The 18,479-nt window shown below is 41.5% G+C and overlaps 1 protein-coding gene across 1 annotated transcript; it reads left to right on the top strand.

Annotated features, from left to right (window-relative positions):
* HSPA4 (heat shock protein family A (Hsp70) member 4) lies at window positions 1-17,460 on the top strand. Its single transcript, XM_086621676.1, has 19 exons — window positions 1-255; window positions 4,602-4,659; window positions 6,285-6,425; window positions 7,121-7,243; window positions 7,691-7,790; window positions 8,207-8,340; window positions 10,205-10,449; window positions 10,830-10,906; window positions 11,202-11,353; window positions 12,305-12,411; window positions 12,748-12,881; window positions 13,336-13,517; window positions 13,919-14,008; window positions 14,511-14,663; window positions 15,158-15,283; window positions 15,828-15,935; window positions 16,253-16,372; window positions 16,778-16,939; window positions 17,199-17,460. Exons 1-19 carry the CDS (start codon window positions 149-151, stop codon window positions 17,397-17,399), a joined length of 2,520 nt encoding a protein of 839 aa, XP_086477802.1. The 5' UTR covers window positions 1-148; the 3' UTR covers window positions 17,400-17,460.
* Window positions 17,461-18,479: the final 1,019 nt, after the last annotated feature.

Genomic DNA, 18,479 nt, shown 5'->3' with positions numbered 1-18,479 from the left:
CCCCTCAGCGGCGGCGGCCCGCCGGGATCTTTCGAGAAACCCGCCCGCCCCGCAGAGGCAGCGCCCGCCGCCGCTGCGCATTTAAACGGGCCGAGCCGCTGCTCCTCCGCTTTTTTCCCCTCCCTCTCACCCCGTCCCTTTCGCAGCGATGTCGGTGGTGGGCATCGATTTGGGTTTTCAGAGCTGCTATGTGGCCGTGGCCCGCGCCGGCGGCATCGAGACCATCGCGAATGAGTACAGCGACCGCAGCACGCCGTGAGTGGGGCTCGGGGCGGGCCGCGCCGCCGGCGGGAGGCGCGGGGCTGAGGCGGCGGCCGCCCGCTGAAGGGAAGGCGGCCGCGGGGCCCGCTCCGGCCGTGGCGGGGCGGGGAGCGGGCCGGGGTTGGGGTGTAGTGCTCTGGCGGGTCGGGAGAAGCGTGCTTATTAAATGAAGTGCGTAACGGAAGAAGAGATAACGCGCGGCAAGCGTGGAGAGGTGTTCCGAGTGAGCCTCTGTGCTCCGTTCCTTTTTGTGTGGTACGACCCTTAGATATCAGGAAAAATTTCTTTCCGGAGAGGGTTGTGAAGTGTTGGAACAGGCTGCCCGGCGAGGGGATGCAGTCTCCATCCCTGGTGGTGTTTAAAAACCGTGTGGATTTGGTGTTGAGGAACATGGTTTAGGGTCCCTGACAGCGCAGGGTGAATGGTTGGACTCGATGATCTTGAGGGTCTCTTCCCACCAGATGGTTCTGTGACCCACTTGTCCTCCTTGAGGCAGGGCTTTGCTCCTGTCATTGAAAGCATAGGGCCTGTGAGTATAAGGAGAAGCAGTCGTATCTTTCGCTGCTGCGAGTCACAAAGCTTATTTCGGGTGTATCTAGCAGCATCCCTGTGTGTTCTCCGGCAGTCCGAGTCCTGTTGGCCCCCGTGCAGCCGGACTGGAGGGGAACGCCGAGCTGCCCTTGGGTCAAAGCTCAGAAAAAGCTTCTTAGCAGCCTTTCCCTCAGCCTGTGCGTGCCTTTGTTCAGCGAGGGTTCTCAAAAAACTGGCTCACTTAACTCTCACTTGGAACTAGCTGCCAGGTTGGCGAGTTATTGGGATGGGGAAGTGGAATGTAAATATACAGCGTCGGACACTTGCATCCCCCTGGGAAGGGGGCTGACTAACTGAGCAACTTGCTGGTGAACTGGGCCTTGAAGCACATTGCTCTTTACAGTGTTTATAGGATAGTCTAGCTCAGATTATATAAATAGGCCTTCCGACACGTTTCTCAAGAAGACTGTGCATTGTTTGTTTTTAATGAGAAGCTTGCTAAGAAGAGGAGGAGAACTGGGATAAAACTCACCTAAGAATGAAGTGAAAAATAAAGGTGGAAAAGGAACTTGCAGTGCATCAAACCTAGAGGGGAACTGTTTTGAAAGCTCTCTTAAAAACATTTCTACATTTTACTATATATTGTAGGGTAGCTTTATTTGAAGCAAATACTAAAATAAGTAGCTGTCTCGGTGAGACAATTGCATTGTCTTGTGTTCTTTTTTCTTTCAGATCCCTCGTGTTTGTTTAGAAAGACTAGAAGCATGAAATGACCTTGTTTCTCATTAGGCAATGCCTCAGCTCTGTTTGCCTGTTACTGTCTCTAAGCAATGAATAAATGGGGGAGGAAACTTTTAATTTGGTACATGTGCTAGAGTAAAGACTAGTCTGTTAAGTATTCCAAATAATACGGAATTTTAAAGGTTAGATGTACTAAGAAAATATTTAACGTAAAGTGTTTCAAAGCAGTCTTCTAATAGCTCTAGGCATCCGACCCTCAGGGAGATGAAGTTCTGCTTACTTGTATTTGAGATACGAACACAAATCTCGCCCATTCAAAGAGAGGAGCTATGTAAAATGTCTGACACAGTGCATCTTTCAGGAAGTAATGCAGTTAAAATCTGAAGTGAAATTGGGAAAAAATTAGCATAGTGAAAATGATAGAGTTTTTAACAGCACTTAGTCTCCAAGTATTGTTCTGAGGCAATGCAGAACACCATTCTCTAAGCGAACACCTCTATTAAAAGAAATCCTTAACGTCTTTTAAGTGTCTGTCTTTGAAACAGAAAGCCTGATTCAAAAAGTCAGTGCTTGGCGTTTCTTTGCAGTGAGCTCTGGGGGGAGTTGTGTGAGGTGTTGTGACAGGTTTGCTCGGGACTTGGCTCATGATCAGGGTCAAACACTATTCTGTTTTCTGTGATGACATCCAAGTTTCGGGAAGGATTAGCAGATATGTGTTACTGTAATCATTTGTATTAGTGAAGTAAACCCCACTCAAGATGTTTGTACTTCATTCAGAGGCACAGGTGACATTTTCACTGAATCTGCTTTTGGATCTGTACTCAGATTCTTCCAGAATCTTGTGAAATTTGAACTTGTATATCCAAAAGCAGTGCAAAACACATTTGTCTTTGAATATGGTGTTCTTAAAATGGAAGAGTGGTAGAGAAAGCTAGTGACAAATGCAAGTTTCCTTATCTACATAAGGATGAAGGGACTTGGATGAAGTGAAGTAGCTGTAACTGATCTTACAAAGTTAGTGCTGTTTTTCTGTGTAGAGGAGATGCGCTGTCAGGGGCTGGGAGATGTCTTTCAAAGAAGCGAAAGTGAGTGGGAGGATAAGGGTGAAGTAGTGCCTGCAGGTGTGTTCAGGAAGTTCAAAGTTCCGCTCAAGTTCCCTCGTTAGACCTCTGATGACCTTCCCTGTGATTGTATGCTTCTACTTAACATGCTACAGTTGGTTATTCGACTTCCAGTCAAATTGTGTAATAGCATAATCTGCGTTTAATGAGTTAACTCTGGTTCCTGCGGTGAACTGATGTGAGGAATGAGACTGGCTGAAAGTTTTGTTGTCCCTTTTCCCAGTTTAGCTTATCTCTGCGCTGGGTCCCTGTGTGGCTGCCCAAGGCACAGCTGGGAGGCAGGGTTCACTCCGAGGAAGGGTTGGCATGGGCAGAAGGGGAAGGAGTGGGGCCCAGTAGGACCATCCTGTCTGTCCAGCGGCAGCTCCTCAGAGAAGCACGCTTGTTTACAGAGGCAAGCGTGGTTGAGGAGATGTGTGCATTTAAGGACTTTATTCCCAGCATACAAGAAAGCCTATAATTTTTATTACTGTGCTGTATCCTTCTGTTGGGACAGACTGCTACCTTGAGGTTTTAGTCTGGCAGGTTTAAAGAGTTCTAAAATGGAAATTAGTGGATTTATGGTGATTGGGGACTGATACCTTACAGATTTAGCAGTGAAATAGCTGGATTTTTTTTGGTCCAAGAGAAAAGCAACAGTTCATGGTCATGTCTTAATTCCTTTCTGGACACCAGAGTAAAGCAGTAACTAGCTGCTTGCTTGGGGCTCGTTAGATTTTATTTTTTTTTCACTGTATGCTCAGCAACTCCTGTGCCCTTAATGTGGGCTTTAGGGTGTGCATAGCAGAGAAGTTCCTCACTCCTCATCAGTGAATCCCTTGAGTAGATGTTTCCAATAACAGATTCATCAGAAATGTTAATTCTGTTGCAACATATGCTTTAGGGTGGGCCTAGTTTAATTTGTTAAGTTGTTGATAAATTGGAGTAAGAGCTGAACCTAAAGCAACTACATCACTCTAGTCTTCAATTCTGGTTTTGACAGTTTCTGTTTGGAAGATGGATTCTAAACCTCAGGCTGAGTTGGAATTTGTTTCTTGTGGCACGTGGCGTTTGCCTCTTGTGCAGCCCTATGGCATAACCCTGCTGGAAAGCAGTTTCTCGACCTGCCGCGCAGACAGCAGCTTAATTACACCGTTAGTACGTGGTGGGAATAGTCAAGATCTGCTTGACTAATAGCAATTTTTCCCCCCCACTAAGTTTACCTCGATCGTGTGAGGAACTTGGATTAGAAGTCTGGATTTAATTTTGTCAGGGCTTCTACAGTTTAACTATGTAAATCAAGAGGCTTAATAGGCCTAGGAATTTCTCCAAAGAGGAGGATTATTTTTTTTTCTATCTTTTCGACCTGCAAGCTATCACAAAGTGGTTTATAGTGAAGTATGAGTTTTCTTTCTGTAATCTATGTTATTTTAGTGAGTACAGATGTAACTCACAAACACCAACCTTTCTCTGTAGGCCTTGTCTTCCTGCTCTTGAAGGGTCTGCTTTAAAACTCAAAAGCCTAGTGTTTGGTACAGACGTGAAGAAATTATTTTCTTTATATCTGATTTAGCTTGTGTATTTCTTCTGAATGGTTGACTGTTTCCTGTATTACTAGCTAGCACCTTATCTTTGAGTGGCTTATATACACGGGTAATTGAGATAAAGGCTGTCTACCCAGTTATTACTTAGATGTAAGACTTGAAGTAGCATGAATAAATTCTTAGTGCTGTTCTGCAGTGAGACGCGTTGCGGCTTTAACTTAACATAGAATACCTGATTTTTTTTTTTCCAGAATTCACAGAACGTTCCATGTATACATTACAGTGAGTGAGCAACTTCCTTAATGGACCAAATACTGTTTAAACTATCTCTAGTCTAATGAATATCGTCAACATTTTTTAACGAAAACATATGCAGTGCAGTTCTGCTGGTCACTTAATAACTGGAAATCTTTCTTCATTGTAGATCATGTATTGCCTTTGGACCCAAGAATCGCTCAATTGGTGCTGCAGCTAAAAGCCAGGTGAGTGTATTTGGTTAAAAGCAACTTTAGTAGTCAAAAACCAAATCAGCACAATGTATTTTCTGTCAATGAAGGTTCCAGATGTCTTGGAGCTGGCTTCCTGGTGTCTCCATAGCTGTAGTGAACAGCTGAGCTTAATCCAGCTGTTCAGCACGTAGTGCTGCTTTGTCATCGTGGAGAGAAATCGAAGGGTTGATCGGTGCACACAATGAAATGTACAAAAAATCTTTGTTAAATTCTGGTAAGCGCTATTTTTTTTAGGTTGAAAATGTGAATTCTAAAGCTAAGCAGTAGCGTTTCATCCTAGCTTAGCTTGTTCCAGTTTGTGTACATTGTGGTAGCTTTTAGTTATGTGGCTGTGTTACATGGAATTCCATTAAGTGCATAATTTGGACAGAAGGGAGACATACTTGAGTATAAATATATATAGCTCTTTTGACTCTTTGTGGCTGAATTCCAATCTAATGTCTGTCTTGAGCATTCTTGCTCATACTTTGAGTTTCTGTTGGTGTAGGTAGGTAAATATAATTTAAGAGCTGTGAAGAAGTCAAGCTGATTTGTCCTGCTCGTGACGTTTGGGTCCCGCTGTATCGTATCTTGTGTTGCTGTGAAATCCCTATAAAACATGATTTTTTTTTTTTGGAGTCCTCTACAGGAAGTGACTATTCAAACACTTGGTTTTTCTTAGCCTAAAATACCTAGAGATGTGTGAAGATTCGTTATCTAGAATACAAAAATGACTGGACACAACCATGTTATTCAAGAACAGAAGAACTGTACTAGGACTAAATACAGATGTTTTTTCTGGAATTGAGTATCTGCTTAGCTTAAAGAAATTCATTGGTACAGAGATCCAGTAGAGATGAGGTATGTCCTGCAGAAACTAAACTTACAGAAAATCAAACCCAGGTTACTTAGGAAATAGACACTTGACTGAAACTGAATCACAGGTAAATACTCTACGGTACAGTGCTTGTCTGCTTTGTCAGTTACTGTGGCTTTTTCAGGATGTGTCTTGCTCTAATATAGACCAAAGGATTAAGCAAGTTCACTTGCACTACATGAAAACAAGCCCTACTGAGTTTTCGCTTCCATTTGCACTAATCTCTGCTATTAAGGAAGGACAATCTGCCTTTTGTCAGTGAAATCAAGCTGACAGTATCTCTTCGGGCACTCCTGACTTTTCAAAGCTTCATGACCAGGTCCTTGAGCTCTTTTGTGAGAATATCTGTGGTGGCTGTCACAGGCATGTGAGGAACCTGAACTGGAGTTACACTTGGCTAAATGACTGCTGCAGTGCAGTAGGAAGGTAGGGTGGTAGGAAACAGGTACAGGGGAAAGGCACCTTGCTCACGTTTTTAAAGAGCGTCCTACGCGTGCACTTGACAACTGAGTGCTGTTTTAATCCATCTGTGATAGAATCTTGGCTCAGTTCTATTTTAAATCTGAAATTCCTGTAGTTACCTGAGCAATCAGAGAGAAGTTGCCTTCTAGCAGCCGCCCTGATACTATTAAGATACGAATGGCAAATATTCTGGCGAGGGAAGCATGAGAACAAAACTGTCTTCTGTTTGAAATTCAGCTGTTCCCCTGCCATGTTGTATTAAAGATTTCTTTTCCTCTAGGTTATTTCAAATGCAAAGAATACAGTACAAAGTTTTAAAAGATTTCATGGTCGTGCATTCTCAGATCCCTTTGTTCAAGCTGAAAAAGCAAGCCTTGCCTATGAACTTGTCCAGCTGCCAACAGGCTCAACTGGCATCAAGGTAAGTCTGGTGCATTTGAAAAAGAGCCAGAGGAGGAAACAGATCAAGTTTTGTTTTATCTCTTTATTTTGAGTCTACTTGCTGTAGTTTCTGTGCTCTTGTGAATGGAAAGCCCTAAATAAGGAATAAAAGACTCATGATGCAGATGGTCTCTTCAGGTGTTAGGTGAGACTGATTTTACAGCTATACAGTCTCTCTGCTGTGCAAAGCCAGTCCCACACACTGTCTTTGTGGTGCTTTTTTCCTTCACTCTGCGGGGAATTTGGAAGGCAAGCTACTTGACCAGTACACTTATTTAGCTGCTGTCCAGATACTGCAAGGTGAAATGGTAAAAAATTGTCTTTTTCAACAATAACTGAACTTCTGATTTGGATTTTAGCAATAATTAATTAACTTGCTCCAAAACAGTAGGGAGGAAGGCATCCTACACATTGCCAAGCAACCAGAATTTAAAAAAATAAATTAAAATGTCTGTGTCCAGAGCAGCTTGGTGCATGTGAGTTCTTAAATGTGCATTCCAGTGTCTGTGTGTTATCTTCTTGCAGTTGCTGATCACAGGCTGGGCTGTCAGAGAGAAGGCTGCATTGCTTTTTAAGCTTGCTTTTAGTAAAGGCTACTTCTTCCCTGTGTTTCTTACGTTTGTAGCGTGTGGTTTTTACTGTAGAGTAACGTGTGTACACAATCTCTATTTGAAGGCCATGTATATGGAAGAAGAAAGAAACTTTACTATTGAACAGGTGACAGGAATGCTTCTTACCAAATTGAAAGAGACGGCTGAGAATGCGCTTAAGAAGCCTGTAGTTGACTGTGTTGTTTCTGTAAGTACGTGATAATAAAAAAATGTCTTTTCTATTTGGTTGGTATCGTAAACTGAAATGATTGCAGCATTAAATTGCCCATTAGACTTGAATATTCAGCTGTTGGCCTCTTCTGTTTAAAACTGAATCTTACTCTCCAAAACTAGGCTTACATCATTAATGGTAAAATATCTTAAATTGCTGCTAATCAGCAGGATAAATAATGTTTGATACCTGTTTATGTTTCTTTGCTCCTAAGATGAGTGGCATGTGCGACAGAATGGAAAAACTCATGAAAAATAACTTTGTCTACATGCAATGTTTTCTTTGCTTTTTCTGTGTTGCAATTGAGATGAATGCTGACTTTGAAGGATACCTCAGCTTTGGTCTGTACTCTCCATACATGCTGCTTGTAACTGTTTACTAAAAATGACTCTTCTAAATCTTGACTACCTGATCTTCTTTCAGGTTCCTTGTTTCTACACAGATGCAGAAAGGAGATCTGTGATGGATGCTACACAAATCGCTGGTCTCAACTGTCTGAGGCTAATAAATGAAACAACTGCAGGTAGTACCTTCCTTTCTCTCTGACTTAATATTGTATGTAGTTTTCTTAGGTAAAAGTGCTTTTGATCTGTCACTGATCCATGCCCTCTCGAATTACTGCTGGTTTTGTCCACTTAACTTTGTGAGCAACTAATCTGTTTTTCTTAAGCTCTGGTCTATTTTTTCATTGCTTTACAGAGGCATAAAGATATTTCTTGAATATCTGTTTTAATGCAGCCATGAGGAGGGGTTGATACCGTTTAATGTTTTTCCTTGTTCCTTTAGCATTGAGAGTTTTGTTTTACTGAGAGATCCAATTTCTGTAGCTTGAAAAGTAAGATGAAATGGTAATGCTGTTTACTGATGTACCATTTATTTCTTAATGAATTACAAAACTAAATGGCTTAACTATACTCTTTGATTCTTGTTTCTGTGTAGTTGCCCTTGCATATGGAATTTATAAGCAAGACCTGCCTGCCTTGGAAGAGAAGCCACGGAATGTTGTTTTTGTGGATATGGGGCATTCTGCATATCAAGTTTCTGTTTGTGCATTCAACAAAGGAAAGCTGAAAGTAAACAATCTGTTACGCATCCGTTTTAATTACCAGTAGAAATTTTCATCAGTGCATACATAGCCTGTGACAGGCAAGCTTGCCTGGCTTTACATAAGCACGTCCAGACAGCTCAATTCATCTACTTAAAGTTGCATTTTATCTGGAGTTGAAAGTAGGGCAGGGAACTAGAGAGCTTTTGAGTGATATGTGGAGGAAGCAAATGTGCCTTAATCAGCAGACTTTGGCAAAGAATAAATGAGCTGTTCAGAAATTACCATATCTGACTGGATGCTGCTTTCAAAAAATACTCTAGTTCGGTCATGAGATCGAGCATTAAAACGGAAATTCCTAGGATGGTGTAAGAGGCAAAAATTTTCTAACACTCATTGTGGTACTCGTGTAGAAGAGTAAAACAATTCTTAATTACTTCAAGCTGTAAATGCAAGCTAAGCAAGTTACAGCGTACTCTAGAGTGTAAGTTGCCAGAGCATTACTGTTTTCCAGCAAATACAAATATTTCTTAGTTGGCTTTTTTTATGACTACAATCTGGACTTTGGCAGTTCCTATATCTTTCTCTTAATCAGCTAGAGAAACAAATTTTAAAGCATGGGGCAGTGAAATGAAGAGAACACAAGAGTTGTGAAAACATTAGTTTTGTTGTAGCTGTGTTTCCTCTCGTGTTTCTCTCGGATTTGTCTTTTAAACTTTGAAACCATAGAAAGGATGCTTTTGGGTATAGAATGGAGAGCTGGACAGCATGGCAGTTAAAACAGTGTAGGGACCAAACCTGGTCTGAAGGTGTATTGAGAATAATGTGACACTTTAATTTATATTTTTTTTTAAATCAGTAAAGTTCACAATATGTTTAAAGAGTAGGATCAGCTGAGGTGGATGGGCTAAAGATGTTCTTTGCAGATAATTCCTTCATCAAAAATGGCCACCTGTTTGCAAGAGTTAATAACATTTATTCTCTTCATGTTTTATTTTTAGCTTGGTGTAAGCATGTTCCACCCTTATGAGGCATCAAGTATTAAACTGGGATATGATTCAAACTGGCAGTGGCCAAGCAGAATTTGGAAACTCTGATGGTCTGCTTACAGTAGAAGTTACTGAACACATTGTGTTGCTAAGCCTGGCCCTATCTTCCTAAGTTTCTTTTAAAAGTTGTCACCTCATTAAAGGAAGGCTGGGTGCCCAAGGCTGCTTTTTAGTACTTGAGATAGCAGACTTTTTTTCTCCTGGAGCTTGTAACTGCTGTATGCGTGCACTGCAATTCTTGTGAGAAACACCATTCACAAAGAGGTCTAGTATTTGTGTAGCTGCCAGAATTTGTCAGTAGTAATGTTGGTTCTTTCTCCAACAGTGTTTTGACATATCTAATATCAGCTACAAAAGGCATAGGATAATCATGGTGTAGACTTGGCAGGCTTTAAAAAAAAAAAAAAATCTCTTAGGAGGTATACAACTACTGCAGTTGCAATCCTCAGAAACCATTGGGTGTTAGTCATGCAATTGCTGTTTAAATCGTCCTGAAATATAAGAGAACAGCCTAATTCTTGCTAGCAGTGCCCGTGAAACATGAAGGAGGAGTATGGGATGTAGCTTTATTGTTTAGGATAGGTTAGAGTGCTAGACAAGGCTTATCAAAAGAAACTCCTTACTGGTGATGGCAAGGGCAGAACAAAAACGAACTGTACCAGAGTTTCGTTCTGTTGTGGCTGCACCAGTATAATTCTTCCTCCGTGGTAATGTTGTGATACTTGCTTTCACTTGAAGTTGGGCTCCATTTGAAACAAAGAAATGCTTTGACATTAACTGCTGATTGGTTTCACTGAAGTAACGACAAATTGTTCTATTACTGAAGAGTTCAATTTTTTTAAGGTTCTTGCTACATCATTTGACACAACACTTGGAGGCAGGAAGTTTGATGAGATGTTAGTCGAATACTTTTGTGAAGAATTTGGGAAGAAATATAAACTAGACATAAAGTCCAAGATTCGTGCGTTGCTGAGGCTGTACCAGGAATGTGAAAAACTGAAAAAACTGATGAGCGCGAATGCCTCGGATCTCCCAATGAACATAGAGTGCTTCATGAATGACATTGATGTCTCTGGAACAATGAACAGGTAATGTTTGCACTTCAAAAAAGGTAACTTTTAGAGTGCCCTTCAGTCAAGAAAGGAACTTGGTCTGTAAGTACCAGTTCTTGGGGCTGGAGGGAGGGGAGAAATGTAAGAACATCTGCAGGGGTGCTGCTGAAAATGATCATGTTTAGAGACTGCTCAGCGGCCTTGAATGAGGAGGGAGGGCTGTCCATGTTGCATGTGTGCCAGGATTACTGCAGCCAAGTTTGGGAGAATATACTAAACAAGGATGAAATTAGGGTTGGGGGAGAGAAGACCTGCACTATGTATTTGAAGTGGCACTTGTTCCATTTTGGCATCCTGTTGCATTTGCAGTAGTAACTTGCTTATGCTATAGCTTCATTTGTGATTTCTTCCAACAGAAGCAAATTTTTAGAGATGTGTGATGGACTCCTTGCGAGAGTAGAACCACCCCTCCGCAGTGTGCTGGAGCAAGCCAGTAAGTGTATATGTGTTCTGCATATAGAAGAGAGATCCATAGTGCCAGCTTCCTTGGGGTGCTGGCAGAACTTGGACAGGTTGATTTAGTGTGGCTAGCAATTTCTTGCTTAGCAGTTGCAAGCTTTTCAAAACTTTTTCACGCAAGCTAAGCTCTGAAAATCTCATTGCTTAAACTCGGAGAACAAGCTTAAAATAGTGGTTGGTCTAGTAAAACTTTTAGTTTACAATGTCAGGATGTTCATGTAAAACAGAAACACTTATTCCATAAAAACTAACGTCTGACTCCTTTCTAGAGTTAAAGAAGGAGGATATTTATGCAGTAGAGATAGTTGGTGGTACCACAAGAATCCCTGCTGTAAAAGAGAAGATCAGTAAATTTTTTGGCAAAGAAGTCAGTACAACTTTGAATGCAGATGAGGCTGTTGCACGAGGTTGTGCGCTGCAGGTAAAAGTGCTGTTTGTTTTAGCTGTGAGTATATGAATTTCAATAAAAAACTGAGCCAGAGTCCACAGGTAGCATGAAAGATACTTCCTGTATATCATAGAATGGATTTGAATAAGCTTCAGGAAAGCAGTTGGAAGAATGAGAATAGCAGCTTTAAGCGATTCCTTTGTGCTGTTTGTTGAAGCCAAACCAGTGGAACACGTGCTCTGCTTCTGCTGTGTCTGGAAACTGGGAGATGGAGAAAGCTTTCATGTTTTCTGTTCCATGCTCCTTTGGGGGGCCTAGGTTAAACAGGGGAAACTTTTTTTTTACAGCATCACTGATAAACTTGTGATATGGCCATTGCTTAATAACATGGATGGAAATTAAAGCTTAGGTTCTTGCTAATGGAAATCTGTGTCCTGAGCAGGAATCAGTCACTGTCGAATGGCTTAAGTCGTAGCAAATACTATGTAGTTACTGGTGCTGCCATCTCTTGAACGCACCTTGATGTTGCTCTGACCACCTCACTTCTCTCCAGATGTTTAATGTGTGCTACACTGTTCCATCAGTGGTACAAACTAGCGATGGCCATCTGCTGAAAAGAGAATTTTGTGTGACAGTATGCAAAAAGCCTGGTGCTTTGTCTCTCTAAAATAACTTTAATTAAGGTTTTCTGATTTCTTATGTTAACACTAAATGTAGTAGTTTAACCATAGCAAACCAAACAACATGATTACTCTAAACTAAAACTTGAGTATTTCTGTTTTCAGAGTAAACAGATAATGGCAGCTTCCTGAAAAGGAAGGGTACATGTGAGCTTGCAGTGCTTATTGTGCAGGTCCCAAATCCATCAATATTAGTCTCCCTTAACCTAGAGTAAATCTACATGTTAAGGAACATAAATAGCTGCTTGCTGAGTTAAATTACTCTTCATCTGAAGTTTGTAATACAGCTCTTGTGCTCTTTCAGTGTGCTATTTTATCCCCGGCTTTCAAAGTGAGAGAATTTTCTATCACAGATTTGATACCGTATCCTATTTCTTTACGATGGAATTCACCAGCAGAGGAAGGGTTAAGGTAAAAAAAGTTCCATCTTCTTGCATGATTACATACAGCTTAAAACTAAATGATGACAGCTAGAGTAAAACACTCTTAGAACAGTGTCCGTTTAACAATTCAGGTTTTATTAACTTCAGAAAAAGTAACGATGGTAGACAACAACAACGTGGATGAGTGACAGTTTAGCGCCTCCTGCGTGGCCATCGGTCTTATTTTAACCTAGAAGCTCAGACTCTTTGTCGCTTCTTTAAGAAGCTTTTTCCTTAAGGTGTAAGAGTATCTAGAAAAGTTTTTGTTAACTTTGTCAGATGCATTATCGCACTTACTGAGCAAGTGCTCTGTTTTCTCTTCCAGTGACTGTGAGGTCTTTCCCAAAAACCATCCTGCTCCGTTTTCAAAGGTCCTCACGTTCTACAGAAAGGAACCTTTTACTCTTGAGGCGTACTACAGTTCTCCCAAGGAGCTGCCTTACCCGGATCCCGCCATAGGTTAGGACCACTCTGTAGCTTTAAGCTGTATTGATAGGCTTGGACGTGTTTCAGGACTTCTGTCTGTGTAATTACACAGTCTGCAAAGTGCAACCTGCTAAAAATGCTGTAGGGACGGGATTCCAAAGTCGTGGATCTGCAGTGAAATGAGTGGAGTAACATGAAGCTTATGGACAAACAGCCAAAATAAAGAGTATCCCAATGTTGGAGCAAACCTGAAAGGGCATACTCAGAATTGTACAGTCTTCTACTTTGATACAAGTAACACCAGCTTTTATAGCATACTGTTGAGAATGTCTGATAGAAATTCTATTCTAATAAAAAATTGAGCAGGGTTTGCTATCCTGTGAGCATGTTGCAGTGATCTGTTGGCAGCGATAGTCAGGCTTTACCATTTGATTAGCTTAATCACTGAATGTAAAGTATGTTTTTTTTCCTCTCTGGGATTGTTTAGCTCACTTCTTGGTTCAGAAGGTCACTCCTCAAACAGATGGATCCAGTTCAAAAGTGAAAGTCAAAGTTAGAGTAAATATCCATGGTATCTTCAGTGTTTCAAGCGCATCTTTAGTGGAGGTTCACAAATCTGATGAGAATGAAGAGCCCATGGAAACGGATCAGCATGCAAGAGAGGAAGAGGTAAGAGACTTCATTGCTGCTAGCTACTTAGAAAACTGCTTTTATGATGAAGGCCACATTCTGGGAAGGTTCTAAGACTTGTGTAAGGATTTAGTAGATGTGTCCTGCAACTAAAATATGAAGATGTGATTAAGTACTAATTGAAGTATGTCATGCCAGTGACACATTTGAAACCGGGACTGTGAGGTATTGGTGACACTCTTAATCATGCTAGGAGTGAGCTGCTAATTGACTAAGCAAAGGCTGGAAGCTTATAATTTATACCTTGAGACTCTACTTCAGTTTTTATTGTTTTGGGTTTTCTTCCTACAAAGCATTAGATGTAAGTGAAGTGATTAGTGTAAGAAACGAAGCAACGATCTGCATTAATTTGTCAAATTTGGTCTCTTTATAAATTTCAGAAGATGCAAGTAGACCAGGAAGAGCAACAGAAGACTGAAGAACAGCAGCAGACTCAACCTGAAAATAAGGCAGAGTCTGAAGAAATGGAGGTAACGTGAACACTTGAGACTTCCATTTTCTTACAGGATACTTCTAGAAGATTCGTGAGAATATGTAGTGTGTGAGCCAATCTGCTGCCTTTGTCACAGCTCTGGAAGCTGAACTTTTTCTTATTGGTAGTCTGTATTGTGATGGGAGCTGTAGAAGTACATAAATGATAACTGCAGGCCTGTCAAGTGACCTAGTACTGGTGAAATGGGTGAACTGTCCTGTTCATGGAAGAAATAACCATTTAGTTTCCAGTAACTTAAGTACTAGAAAAGTGTTCTACTATAAGCACCGTGACTCCCATGCACATGGTCAATGTGCCTAGAAAAAGTCAGTAGTTGCACTAATTATCTCTGACTTCTTTAGCAGCTAAAGTGTCAGAATGATGAATCTGATGTTGAGGTGTACTAATTCAAGAAAACATTTTATATTATAAGTCTGGAATCCTCAGCTTGACCTCACTGGTGACGCTGCTTTTGCTTGGAATACATTTCTCTAATGCAGACTTCTCAGGGTGACTCAAAAGACAAGAAAGTGGATCAACCGCCTCAAGCCAAGAAGGCTAAAGTAAAGACTACTACGGTGGACCTTCCCATTGAGAATCAGCTGGTGTGGCAAATAGGGAAAGATATGCTGAACTTGTTCATCGAGAATGAGGTAAACTCTTGCTTGCTGGAGCTAAAAACTTCACTAGTACATCTGCAGAAATGATGGTTAATGTTCAAGGGTGGTCAAGGATAGATGGGGGAAAAAAAAAAAATCACATTTTTTTGATGTGAACAACGGTGCCCCACTGAGCCGAAATAAATTATTCCTTTTATTCCTGAGTGCTGTAACCCTCACTGAAGAGGTGTTCTGCAGGAAAGCAAATTCACATTATTTCCAAAAAATGGGCGCAGTTACAAGGTACTCGGTGACTGCTGCCATCAGGGTGAAGGTTCCTCAACTGGAGCAGGATTGTTCTGTGCTGTACTGGATATCCCACCAAAACCAAAATTAGCTTTTATTTGTGTGCTGTGTTTAGAACAGTTCTGTAAACCACAGTATTTCGAAAGCTTTAGTCAAACTTAAGTCTTTGCCAGGATACCTTGTTAGCAATAAACGTTAAATAACTTGCTGTTTAGCCAACTAATTTGACACCTCTTTTACAGGGTAAAATGATAATGCAGGATAAGCTGGAGAAAGAGAGGAATGATGCCAAGAATGCAGTGGAAGAGTACGTGTATGATATGAGAGATAAACTCTGCAGTATTTATGAGAAATTTGTTAGTGAAGATGTAAGTATTTCGAACTAGATTGTCTTCTAATATATTTTGTTTCAATAAACAGCTGTATTTTACTAACTTCTAACCTGCATCAGAGACTATGTTTACTTAGACTATAGATTCAGACTTCAAATTTGGAGACATAGCTTTTAACCTTTCTGGCTATGAAGATAACCTTCTAAATGTGGCCCGAGTACAGGAAAATGGTACCCAGGATATATTGGGTCTTCTTATGAATGAAAACTTTGGGTGTTTTATGATGAAAATGTGAAGAGGGGGAAAAAAGAAGGAAAAAAAATAGGCTTTTATGTGACAGTATTGTTGTAAATTGTGGGTGACAACCATAGATGGTTTTTCCTTAGGCCTGGCCTCCACCACAAAGCCACACTGACGAATATTTTATTTCTTAATTTTCACTAAAATAGGATAAAGGGTTTCAGACAGTTTTTTACATGCTAAAAATGTAACCCTTTCCAAAAGGTTACAAGTATCATTAAATACCATCTGCTGTCTAATAGAGTTATCTCACCTACCGATTTTGTGTGGATTGCTTCAGGATCGAAATAGTTTCACGCTGAAGCTGGAAGATACAGAAAATTGGCTTTATGAAGATGGTGAAGACCAACCCAAACAAATTTACATTGATAAATTGACAGAATTGAAGGTAAGTGATTCTTGCATTCCCATTGAAACTTCCTGAATCTAGGGAACTTTGGTCAAGCAGGGAGCTGTCGTAGGTCTCCTGATTCAGAGATCAGCACTGGTGGCAAACTGCTTAGTTTGCTTATTAAAGTGTACGAGGAGCAGGTAACCCAGTATTGTTACTGGTCTGTTGGATGAGGGAGAGTCAGTCTTTCCTGTATGTGGAGGGAAGAGTAAAAGTTCTAAAGGAGTTCAGAGATGCCAATGATCCTGCAGGATTTGACAGGACACATAGTGTGATGCTACATGGTTTTCGACACCTGTTGTGCTTCATTTCAGACGCTGGGTGAACCTATTCAGGCAAGATTTCAAGAATCGGAGGAAAGACCAAAAGCATTTGATGACTTAGGGAAGCAAATTCAACAGTACATGAAAACCGTTCATGCGTTCAAAGCAAAGGTATTTCCATACTTAATTTCTGGCAAAGATGAGGAAGTGGTACAAATCTTTTCTGAATTTCAAGTAAGCTCCTTCAAACAAAAAGCTGGTGCAACCTCCTGGCTAGCTTCCGAGTTCCTGGTATGAACCATATTTTCGGAAGTGGATGTTGACTTGAAAACCTGACAGTTTTATTTCAGTCAGATGTTGATTTCCTCATGGAGGGAAAATGCCAGCAGCACCAGAACTCCAGTTCTCTGATTACAGAGCTGTAGATGATGAGCTTAATTGCTCTGCTAACTGGAACAACTTCAGGCTAAATGATCTTTCTGGTGTTTTTGAAGCTAAAAGTTTGAAGAAATAAGGATGCAGTTTACATGTTCAAAACAAATATTTGCACAGCTACCACTAATTTGACTGTTTCAGGATGAACAGTATGACCATCTAGATGAAGCAGACATAGCAAAAGTGGAAAAGAGTGCAAATGAAGCGATGGAGTGGATGAACAATAAACTGAATCTTCAAAACAAGAGAAGTCTTACTTTAGACCCGGTTGTGAAAGCGAAAGACATACAAGCTAAAACTAAAGTAAGTCTTTCATGGAAATTCAGTGAATTATGTAGAATTTTTGCTCTTTCTTGGTCTCGTTGTGCTCAGAGGAAAACTGAAGTGAGAAATCCATGATGGAAGGACAGTGACTGGATATTAACCTGTTAAACATGTTTTGGGGAACATCAGCCCTCAACCTGAACATCCATCTGGTGTTGTCAAAAGTGAATTTGAGCAGCAGGTACAGCTGTTGGTAGAAAAAAACATTTCAACAGCTTTTCATTTCTCTCTCTTCTAGGAATTGACAAGCATTTGTAATCCTGTGGTCACAAAACCAAAACCCAAAGTTGAGCTCCCAAAGGAGGAGCAGAAGCCGCCAGAGCCCAACGGACCAGTGGACGGGCAGGGAGAAGCCGGCAGCGCGCCCCAGGCTGCCGAGCAGGGCGCTGGTGCCGCTGCCGCCACCGAGAAGAAGCTTCCTGAGATGGACATTGACTGAACTTCAGCTCCTGTTTATATTGTTGCAAACTCCAATAAAGCTTTAAGTTGTCAACTCTGTATGTTCTGAGTGCAGACTGAAGCAAGTGAATACCGCAGCCGCCTTAGGAACTTTTGGAGAGTTGGAACTCTTGGGTAGCTAACTAGTCCTCACATAAGCAGTGTTTCTGGCCCTTTTGGTTGTATTTGTAAGTTTGGGTATTCTTACTTGACCTCCAGCAACAGCTGCAAGCTGATTCTGTTTTTAATGTCCACGGCGAGTCAGTCTTATCACAGAGTAGTGAGACAGCAACGCCTGGAGTCTCCTTGGCACACTCCTGTCTCGAGGATGGCAGCAGCAGGGTTTGTAGTGCCCATTAACACTGGGACTGCGAGAAGATAAGGGGGCAGAGGGGGGGTGCTCCTTCTGGAGCCTGAAGCATGGTCTTTCCTTTGCTTATCTTCATCTTCCCCTTGTTCTAGTGTTAACGTGCTACTCGAGGCTTATTTTGACTTGCACTCAGCAGTTCATGGCTACTCGAGGTTTGAAAAGCAGGGGGCAGTAGTGTCAGTATGGGTTTTTCCTTAGCTGGATGAGCTGCTTGGAGTCAGATCCATGTATTTGATACCTAGAACAGCAGCTGCAGATCGGGCTGTGCCTGCGCTCTCGGACAGGAAGGGGTGTTCCTGGCACACTCCCCAGCTAATGACACCCTCTAAACTTTGTCTCTTGTAGAATTAGCTGCTTCTAGGAAGAACAAATTCTTACATTTCAGCTGCCTAAACTGATAGTCGATTCTGACTTGTTCCTAACTTTTTCTGGAGGCCTACGCTTGCTTCCCTGAGGCCTTTATTTGGAATGCTTGGGGTTTGGTTTTGTTTTGTTTGTTTGTTTTTGTGGGAAAAGAAAGACCTGACAGCTTTGCCATTTTTTTTTTATGAGCTTTATGCAATGATTTGCTTCTCCTACGGATTGTCATTAAACTCGCAACCGCTCCTGTGTCCGCGTTGTCACCCACAGCTTGCGCCGCTCCCGCAAGAAATAAAGGCGCCGGGCTCTCCCGGGCCGCTCCTCCGGCGGCTGGTGGCGGGGCGGAGGAAG

Source organism: Tauraco erythrolophus, chromosome 16, assembly GCF_009769465.1.
Source record: "Tauraco erythrolophus isolate bTauEry1 chromosome 16, bTauEry1.pri, whole genome shotgun sequence".
NCBI lineage: Eukaryota > Metazoa > Chordata > Aves > Musophagiformes > Musophagidae > Tauraco > Tauraco erythrolophus.
This window is presented reverse-complemented; position numbering and strand designations above follow the sequence as displayed.